Source organism: Amphiprion ocellaris, chromosome 21 (assembly GCF_022539595.1).
Source record: "Amphiprion ocellaris isolate individual 3 ecotype Okinawa chromosome 21, ASM2253959v1, whole genome shotgun sequence".
Classification (NCBI taxonomy): Eukaryota; Metazoa; Chordata; class Actinopteri; family Pomacentridae; genus Amphiprion; species Amphiprion ocellaris.
Window position 1 is genome coordinate 17,743,021 of NC_072786.1, and position 10,489 is coordinate 17,753,509.

The 10,489-nt window shown below is 37.0% G+C and overlaps 1 protein-coding gene across 1 annotated transcript; it reads right to left on the reverse strand.

The window, feature by feature from the left end:
- Positions 1-5,083: 5,083 nt before the first annotated feature.
- Positions 5,084-9,450, reverse strand: LOC111565833 (uncharacterized). The gene is made up of 8 exons (XM_023266107.3): positions 9,121-9,450; positions 8,119-8,354; positions 7,841-8,020; positions 7,167-7,679; positions 6,840-6,941; positions 6,484-6,682; positions 6,115-6,232; positions 5,084-5,999 (listed from the first exon to the last, which is right to left on the reverse strand). The coding sequence occupies exons 1-8, from the start codon at positions 9,433-9,435 to the stop codon at positions 5,641-5,643; spliced, it is 2,022 nt and encodes a 673-aa protein (XP_023121875.2). The 5' UTR covers positions 9,436-9,450; the 3' UTR covers positions 5,084-5,640.
- Positions 9,451-10,489: the final 1,039 nt, after the last annotated feature.

A 10,489-nucleotide genomic window follows, 5' to 3' on the forward strand; every position in this document is an offset into this window, starting at 1 on the left:
TTCACCCAACGCGGGGCTTGAACCTATGAAATTAAGGCCTTGTCCACACGTAGCCGGGTATCTCACAAAACGAAGATATTTTTCTACGATTCGGCCTATCATCCACACGAAAACGCAGATTTACATCATCAAAAACGATTCTTTTTAAAAACTCCGACCAAAGTGAAGATTTGTGAATTCTCCGTTTTATGCGTCTGCATGTGGACATCAGTAACCGGGGTTTTGCGTTTCGAAACGTCACCGCCTGCGACAAAATATGCTCTTACGTCACATATGCGACCCGTGTTTACATTCGGTAACAGTATGGATGCTCTCACAAGGTTTTGGGCGCTGTTTCTTGTACAGGCGCTTTTTACTTGCTTGTTTTTACAAGCCCAGATACTGCTCCACATTCAACAACACAGGCGAAGGACGACGTTAAGGATGGTTATTCGCCACCACCTTGCTAGGATTTGGGGAACTACTGCCACCTAAAGGTCCGGCATGCTTGTGAATGTGCTTAAAAACGCACTTATGCGGTTAGGTGTGGATGAAGTTTTTTTCTAAAAACGAGGTGGTGTGTACGTAAGTTTTTTTTAGACGGAGGGGACAGGATATTCGGTTTTACAAAAACCCTGCTACGTGTGGACAAGGCCTAAGAGTCTCATAGTGTACTGACTGAGCTAGCAATGAGGTCACCAAAACAGCTCAGTAGTTTCCCAGGACCTCCTAATATCAGGTTACAAGTTTCTTATTATCGAGATAGAAGCTGGAACTGGAAAACACCGTCAGAAGTGACATTTGAACCCACACCTCAAGGGGAGACTGCGACCTAAACACAGCACCTTAGACCACTCGGCCATCCTGACTTTGGCTTGCATTTTCTAACTTGAAGACATGCCAGACACAGCAGTGAATAATTTGGTCTATATGTAAATACAGGTACAGTTTGGCAGCTCTGTATAGTAGTTATGATCATTGAACCATCACATAAACCTTATTATCATGCGGATTTTGTACCATCTCATAAACCTTATTATCATGTGGATTTTGTACCATCTGATGCTTTGTGTAGTGGTTCTGTGGTGTAATGGTTAGTACTCTGGACTTTGAATCCAGCGATCTGAATTCAAATCTCGGTAGAACCTGACTTTAAGGTGAGGTTCATGTAAAACAAAGAAAAAGCTCCTTACTGGTTCTAAAGCTTACAAGATATCCATAAATTGAACATGAATTACGGGCTGGACCAGCATCAGCAACTCAACAATGGATCCAGTCGTTTTCTCAACTAGTTGTCAGTCATCTGGTACTTCATAAAATAGGCCTCGCTGTCTAAATTAACAGATAAGAACATGTGTTATAGTTAGTGACCTCATAAAAACACTTCAATTGTTCTGTTGGATTCAGTTGTGTTGATTGAACTGCATTTTGTGTTCACTAAAAGATGCACCAGCAGGTTTTCACCAACAGATGACAGTAACAGATTTACAGTATTTCTACATGTTCCCACATTTTTCAGATTGAAATATAAAAGCATTATTCTGCAGCATTAATACTCTAATAGTCTGTGAAAAGATTTTCTAGGACTGTTTCCAGGTTTTTCTTGAAACAGCAGTTTGTGTAAAAATGTTTTAAAAATCCGTTTCTGTGTTTATTTTACAGTTTTTCTCAGTGGCTTTGGTACATTTCTCAGATCAGAATTGAAATTCTCAAAACTGCTTGTTCAATCTTCACATCATTGTGTCACTTGTGCACATCAAAAAAGCAGTTTCTCATTTCTTTGAACAAGTTGCAAATGCTTTGGTTCATCCATGCAAATAATTTTGTTCAATTCTCTGCTGTATCCTCCATTATCAATTGCTTATGTCATGTTGATCAAAATGTATTGTAATGGGTCTCTGTTGAATAGTCTCACCCCCCACAACATTTAGCCATTAGTTCATCGCATAAGTCTTTACATGAAAAATGGTTGAACAAGTTGTCATAATATGTCAAAGATGTTTCTATACATTCCCATTAGACTTTTTTCTAAATCTGTTCTTAATTTCGAAATTGTTCCCAAGTGAATCTTGACTTTCTCTAACGAAGGGAAATGTGTGAAGGGTTAGGGTTTTCTGAAATCGTTCAAAGACGCAAGAGAAGATATTCGAGATGTGGATGACAATTTGTGGCCCAACAGACAGGAACGTCAGGAGGTGGAGGAAGACTGCATTGTAATTCTTACAGCGCTGCATGTACAGTTTTCCCTAAGGAGATTGACTTTTGTTTTTTTCTTTGTACTATATGTGCTGTTTTCCTTTCTGTATCACAATGACATGGTCTGTCAACAAATTACAGTACAAACAGTAAAAGCGTAAATGTGAATCTTGTCCAGTCTCTTGCAATCAATGTCCCACATAGACTAAGGTGTAACCGACAATTTACAATAATTGTCATCAAAATTTTAGCCATAGTTTACATCAGAACATCCCTCCAGAGTACACTGTTATAATGACAACATGACTAAGCAATTTGACTGTCCACACACAATGACACAAGGACTTGTCATTCTGATGGCACTGACATGTTCATTGACATAGATATTTACATTTGAGAGGTGAACTAAGGATTTTGAGCAAGAGACTGGCTTTTGCAGGTAATCCATGGTGTTTTTCTATTTGTACAAATTGTTTTGAGAAATGCACTTACTGTTTTGCAAATGTCGAGGATGATTCGAGAAATGTACCAAAGCAACTGGGAAAAACTGTAGTACTGACTGATTTAGAAATGGCGATTAAATCCTTTAAAACTCTTAATAATTAATCTAATGTCTCATGTGAGAGAGATAATTTGAGACTGAAGTCAAAGAGAAAAACCTCTCACTCTTTGAATCTTTTAAACTTGTTTGGTTTTAATGACTGGAACAAAATGTACTTTAGTCTTTCAAACCTGTTCAAAAGCTTGTTTCAGCAGCAAAGACTAATAAACTCACAGTATGTTTTGGAGTTCTTGTGGACAGAAATCAATTAGCTTTTAAGTTAGCATCAAATTACAGTAATACCAACCCCAACAGCTGAATTGTGTGTTGAAATTTACTTACCCCTAACCGTCGCCTACATAGTTTAAATCTCCTGCAACCAACGTGGGGCTCAAACTCGTGACCCTGAGATTAAGAATCTCATGCTCTACTGACTGAGCTAGCCAGGCTACACAGTCATCAAAAAAATGGCTATATTTCTTTTTTGTAAATAAATAAATGAAAATGATGCTTTCATTGGCTGCAAGAGTAATCAGTACAGTACAGTCTGCCAGCACCAGAGGAACTGAAAATCCAGAGGATTGTTGTTTTAAAATTTGCTCCAAGTACGTTGAGTTTCCCAGTATCATGTTACCTGTTTCCTAACGTAGTGATAGAGATTAAGACTGGAAAACAGCAACTGTCAGAAATAGCTAGGCGCTGCATTTCATAATTCGAACCCATGCCTTCAATTATGATCTGCACAGTGGTTACATGGTGTAATGGTTAGCACTCTGGAATTCAGCAATCCAAGTTTAAATCTCAGTGGGACCTGATTTTCAGGAGAAATTGCAGTCAAATATAATATATTCACTGAAAACACAATGAAAATGAGCAAACAGCAGGATTGTACAAAAATGTGATCACCATCAGGAAACCAAGCTGATCACACACAAAGCATATTAGCATAGTGTGGCTAACAGAAGTGCTGCAGTATATTTCTGCTGTCCAAACATGCAGCATTACTTTAAGCTAGTTTACCCAGTAAATCTACCACAGATGAGGTCCCCAAACTGGTCATTAGTTCCCCAGGACCTCTCAATATCAGATTTCAAGTTTCTTATTATAGTGACAGAAGTTGGAATTGAAAAACACCAGCTATCAGAAGTTGGATTTGAATCCACACCTCCAGTGGAGACTGCAACCTGAACACAGCACCTTAGACCACTCGGCCATCCTGACTGTATTTGCAGATGTTCTAACTTGAAGACACGACAGACATAGCAGTGAATAATTTGGTTTATATTTAAATTAAAAAAAAAAAAAAAACAGTATTATCTGTGTTTTTTTCTTTGTTTGTTTGTATATGTGTTTGTTATTGTTGTTTTTACTGAATATACATATACAAATGTTTATTGTACTGTTAACATGAGAGTTATATGAAGGGTTATCAAATAGTTTGAACAAAAAACATCAACTTTTCTATGATGTTAATGCATGATTTCTGATAAATTATGCTTGGCGTCATGTAATAGCATCATAGCTAACCAGCTGCAAAAATTTATATTTATTTGTTCAAACTAGCTGACTTTAGGGAAAGCTCACATTGTTATGCTATGTTAGCTAGCTGTAGCGCTGGCAGGCTAGCTTGAAGTTTTTACTTGTGGTTGCGAAACGTTGTTGATTTTTGTTTTCATTTACATGTCATGAATTAAAATATAACTGAAACTAAAATATATTTGATCTTATATGTACACACACACACACACACACACACACACACACACACACACACACACACACACACACACACACACACACACGCCCTTTTTCCTTTTTCAGATACCTATTTTAACCATTTATGCATTTTTGGCTGTCTGTTTTAGCCATATATCCATATTTATCTATCTAATTTCTGTATCTCTATTGATCTAAAATCTATTACAGCATATTAGCTTAAGATAAAATCAGCTAGTTAGTTAATTAGACAACGACAGGACCTCCAAGTATAGTTACAGAGCAGACTGTTATCAAATTATAGTGTATATAATTTAACAGAAACCTGAAAATCGTTGATGGACATGTTCTTTCAAAATACTTTAGTTTAAAACAGAAAACGCATTTGTTTTTGTTTGCTTTTTTGTTTGTTTGCCTTTCAAACTAATGGAAAACCCTTCATATAACTCAACATTGTTACACTTTACAACCAACACTTCCTGTGCAATATGATTATTTTTATATACTAGAACAAATGCTACATAGGAGTTTTTCTACTTTCATAAGAATCTGTGCATTATTAATACTCATGTCCAGTGTTGTATAGAGTACTGAAAAAATCTACTTGAGTGGAAGTATAATTACCCAACTATAAAAGGACTCAAGTCAAAGTACAAAGTCTCCAATGAGAATTTTACTTCAGTAAAAGTAAAAAAGTACAGCATACTTTTTCTACTCAAGTATCAAAAGTACTCAAGTAAATTTACTCTGAGTAAAAGTAAAAGTGAAAGTCAAAGTACAAAATATAAAATATTTTTACTGAGGCAAATTACGGCCAAACAATTTGGCCAGAATAGCACAATGAATAGGGCTGGGCGATATGACCAAAAGAGAAAAGCTCCTTTTTTTTTTTTTACCCATTTTGGATAATTATGATTTTAATCTAAGTATTAAGGAAACTTTTTCAAAAATGTTTGGTTTATTCAAGTAACTTGTGGAAATAAATGCCACCTTGTGCAAACAAAATAAAACTGTGCAAAGAGATGCAACATAACTGACAAACTTTAACTTCATTTTCATAAATTTGTACAGTCTGAGATTTCCTGCAAGAATATTGAGCCCATCAACTGACTCTGGTTTAAACAATGAGTTTGGTGAGTCTGGTTTGAACAATGGAACAAGTTAACACCACTAGGGTCCAGCCCTGTGCTGGCGTCAACAAAAAACTGTCACCAATTCAAAAATTTGCGGTTCATCCTTAGAAGAAGCTGATTTTCAAAGTTCTTGCTATTCAGTCTTGCCCTTCTTGGGGCAAAGACGAGTCCTGCAATGCTGAACAGCCTTTCACATGCTGCGGAGGCTGGAAGAGGGGTGTTCAACTTGACAGACAGTGCGCAGACAGCTGGGTAAGATTTCAGCACAGTCATGTGATCCGCTGAACAGGTCAGATAGGCATCAAGCTGTTTGGAACTCTCTTGTGAGTGAGATGATTGCAGAGGTGAGAAGAAGTCTTCATCATCCGATGAAGAGGACCTTGACTGCTCACTTGGAGAAGACTGCTCAATGTGCTGTTTGATGTAGTCCATTCCTTAAATTCAGAATAAAAAAGTTCAAAATCTCAATCTCTATATCAGACAAAGACAATTAAGTAAAAGTACTTAATTTTTTGCCAGCCAGAATTGGATGCTATTTAATTGCCTCACCCATTTTGATGGTAGCTTCCTCCTTTGTCCATGTGGTCCGAAACTTGGGCAGAAGGATTGCTGCCGCAATCAGCTCAGGATCTTTTGCCATTGTTCCGAACCGAGTCTTTATACCTTCCTGTTGGAATAGAAATTGTAGACAGAATTAACTTTTTATAGTTATGACAAAAAGGTCATTAACTATACTTTTTGACGTATAGTTGGTACTAACATAAAAAATATAGATAAAAAAATAGTATAGTTGTTACGTTAGTACTTTTAAAAGTGGCTGCTGCGTTTATTTTGCACTTCCAAATTTATCTATAAATATGACAAACTATTTTGTACAGTAAAAAAGAAATTTTAAAAATATATGCATTTTTAACCCACTTGCAGTGCATCCACAAGAGGCCTGCAGTATTTCAGCTGCAACTTTACTCTGTCCAATTTAACGGACAGCAACGTGATTGTGGGTAGTAGCCACCCCATCTGGGCATTGGTTTCTGCTTGTAGGATGTTTGTTGCTTGGGCAACTGGAGTCATCACAATGGCATACTCGCCCAAAAATGCCAGTTCTGCCGGGTTGAACCTGTAAGACAAAAAGTATTTTAGCGGATTAACCATGCATATCCATGGCAGTCTGTTATTTATCTAGGATATTCTAATTGAAACCTCAACCCACTTAACTCCCGAGATAGGATTTGTGCCCAAAACCAACAATTTGACAACAGAAAGTATTTACTTACATTGAAACTTTGAAGTCATTGCAAAGATTTCTGATGGTCACCTCTCCTTTGTCTTTGAGGATTCTTAGCAGCCTTTCGACAGCGAGGAAGAGCGAGTTCCATCTGGTAGTAGAGAAGAAAAAGGGTTTTTTTTTTTTACATAGTGCCTTTTGAAGCCCAAGAACATGCATTGTCCTTGGTATAATAAGCTAAAAAAAGAAAGAAAAAAGTACAGTAACATGTAAACGTTTATGGCAATGTTTGCAGTATTTCAAGCTCAGTTTTTTTTTTTAAATCATATTTATCACTGCAAGTGTAAATAGGTAAATGTTTCAACTTTCAACCTACCTTGTGGTATTTGGACGTAGAAGCTGGAGTGAGCAAGCATCCTCTACAGTTTCAGCTGCAAGAGTGGATCTTCCGCACTTGTTCCACAGTGCATGACACTTTGAAAAAGCTGATCGGTAAACTTTCTTGTAAGTGTCGTTCCACCTTGCTTTCAGTGCATCAGCCATTACGATCCGATTGATTAGGTGACAGGCACATCGCTGGTGCCTTGGAAGTTGAAACTCCATCCCATCATCTTGCGAGAGAAGATCCGCTACATCCACATTCTCCACTTCAACGTCATCTCCACTCTCTTCATCTGTATGATCATCCTGTTCTTCACTCTCAGATGCGCTCTCAGACTCTTCTGCATACACTTTGAAGGCTTTTATGAAGTTTGAACCACTGTCCGTGGTGGTTCTCATTATCTTCTCACGAATATCATACTCCGTGTGGATATCGTTGAGAGCAGCGGCTATCTGGTCAAAGGTGTGAGAGCCTTTGAGCTGTCGGCAGGCGAGGGCCACTGAGCATCTGTTGAGAAAGGAGATTTGAGGTGTGTTTATTTTTATTCTTCTTTGTTCAGCTGACTAATTACAAATTATGAAAACCAGGGTTACAATTAATATAGACATGATACAGAAATTAGTGTCCAGGTTAAACCTTATAAGACATGGGATGACAAAAATGCCCACCTATTTAGATCTTCATTTATCCAGTGTGCAGTAACCCCAATGAAGCCACGCCTCCTAACTGTCCAACAGTCTGTGGTGGTTGCGATGTGTGCAACCTCACGCATCTTGTCCGTCAAGGCCTTCTTCATCTTTGTTGCGGCTTCGATGGTCATGGCTCTAAGCTTCATGCGGGTCATCAGCCTGCATTTAGATATGTCAACAAAACAGGTGACTGACAACCTTAAAAGCACGATTATCTTGTAGATTTTCATATAAAAGCAAAATTTTAACATTTGTACCTAGAATTCAGAATCAAGTCTTTCACAAATATCTTGAAAGATTCCTGTTCAATAAGAGAGAAGGGCTGCAGTCCAGTAATGATGTACTTCATGACCGCTTTGTCCAAGGAACCCTGAGGAAAGATGCTCCACTGGTTTCGCAGTGTTGACTGCACCTGCGTAGATGTCTCAGCGGCTCGCTTTCTTTTAACAGATGTTAGGGCAGAGTACTTGGCAAGGCTTTCTGGATGCATCCTCTGAAACAGATTATTAATAAAACATTTCATGTTACAAGTTGTTAATGCAAAAATTAAAATAAGAAAAAAAAAATCTACTCCCAGTCCCAAATAAATGCACTGTAATGACATCAAGGGAGACTGATTAAGAAACCTTTAAATTAAAACATCAGATGCTTTTCCGATCTCAAAACCTCAATTTCCACAAATAATAATTCAATAAGATCTCTAATAATGGAACTAGTAAAATAACCCCTTTATACATTTTATGTGTGTGCACTGCAGGTATAAATTGGGGTTGTGAACATTTGTTTGTAGCTTAAAACTAATGCAGCTTTATCCATTTAGCTCAGTCTTTTTTGTTTTATTTTCTAATACGCTGATCTTAGACCCATTCACATCTACTAATAAGAATGGCGTGTCAAATTTTAACTTGAACAACAGTCAGATCAAGGTATAAACATGAAACGTTGCTAAAGCACACGGCTAACAATTTGAACCAGATAATGACAAAAGTACACCGCTGTAGCGTTACTCATAATCACCAGTAGCTACAGCGAACATTGTGAGAATCGAGCTACAAGTGAAATGACGAAATGAAGTGTTTTATTTCTAATTTTTGGCTAATGCAAATAGGCCGTCTTGTTAGCTTGTTAATGTTAGCTAGTTGATGCTCCAAGAGTGAAGCTAACTTAATCAAGACTATTATCTAAAGATAGCAGTATAACACCGTCATGCTAAAAATATTGTTAACTAAGCTAATATAACCAAATATGTTTGCCCTTACCTTCACGTGCTTCCGTAGATTTGACGGGGAATTTTTGTAAGCCATTATTTCAACTAGCTTTGGAGTGCAAAGCAGACACTTCATGCGGAAAGAATCTGACTTGACCCCAACACAATCAAAGAGGGAGTGAAGATAAGGCCATGGGTGTCCAGCGTCTTTATCCAATGAAGGGATTTCTTCATCACTGCGATGGTCTTCTTTATCACTCGCATCTGTCTCGTTTTCAGCCATTGTGAGCATGTGCAAGCCAAGCGCTAAATGCTCAGTTGGCGGGTCCAAGCTATGTCCAGGCAGGCAGGCTAGTGCAGCGTTCATGTTCTCTGGTAAAGACGAGTCTTCCCCTTGGGAACTCGTAAATATGAGGGTGTCTGGTTCATGTAATTTTGTTGAGGGAGAAAGGGAAAAAAACGATTGTAGTGCACTTTATTTAAACTCTTATAAGCAGAAGAAAAGGTAAAATCTTTTTTTGACTTATTCAATAATCTTATAGAAGATGTGCAAGGAAAAATATAATCCAAATGAACAGTTATTGAAACTTCACAGTCACGTCAAAAAAATAATAAAAATGTAAATAAAATTGTAAAATAATATGAAAAGGCGTTTTATTTATTTACTTTTTTTTTAACCTGGAAAACCCTTGATTTTTCTGATTATTTAAAAATCTTTCGCCTCTATCCTTCATTTTGAAAGGTCAATTATTACATCAATTTGGCAACTAAAGCATCAACAAATCTCTCCGTTTCCCAGTGGTAAATACCACACCACATTCAGTCCTGTGCACTGGGAAAGTCATATTTTCTACTAAATTGGCTTCACTTGAACGCAGCACAGGTCTCACTAGCGGGCTCGTGGCCCAGTGATGGAGCACAGCGCTAAACTGGTCATTATTTTACTCAAACCTGTTAGAAAAGTACTTAAGTAAAAGTAGCAGTAACGAAGTGGCTTCTTGAAAATGTAGTGGAGTAAAAGTATATTTTTTAATTCAGAAATGTAGTGGGGTAAAAGTAAAAAGTCATGAAGAAAAAAATAACTCAAGTAAAGTACAAGTACTGCCAAATTATACTTAAGTACTGTACTTAAGTATTATTACTTCTTTACTATACAACACTGTTATTTTGTTCTACATTTCCTAAATATGAGCACTATCTTTGCTGCTGGAACAATGTACATTTTCCCCACTGTGGGGTTAATAAAGGGTTGTATGACTATCATGTTAACAATAAAGTTTGTAAGTTCTTATGAAAAAATTCTGAATTATTTCAATATAATATAATATAATATAATATAATATAATATAATATAATATAATATAATATAATATAATATAATATAATATAATATAATATAATATAATATAATATCACATGGG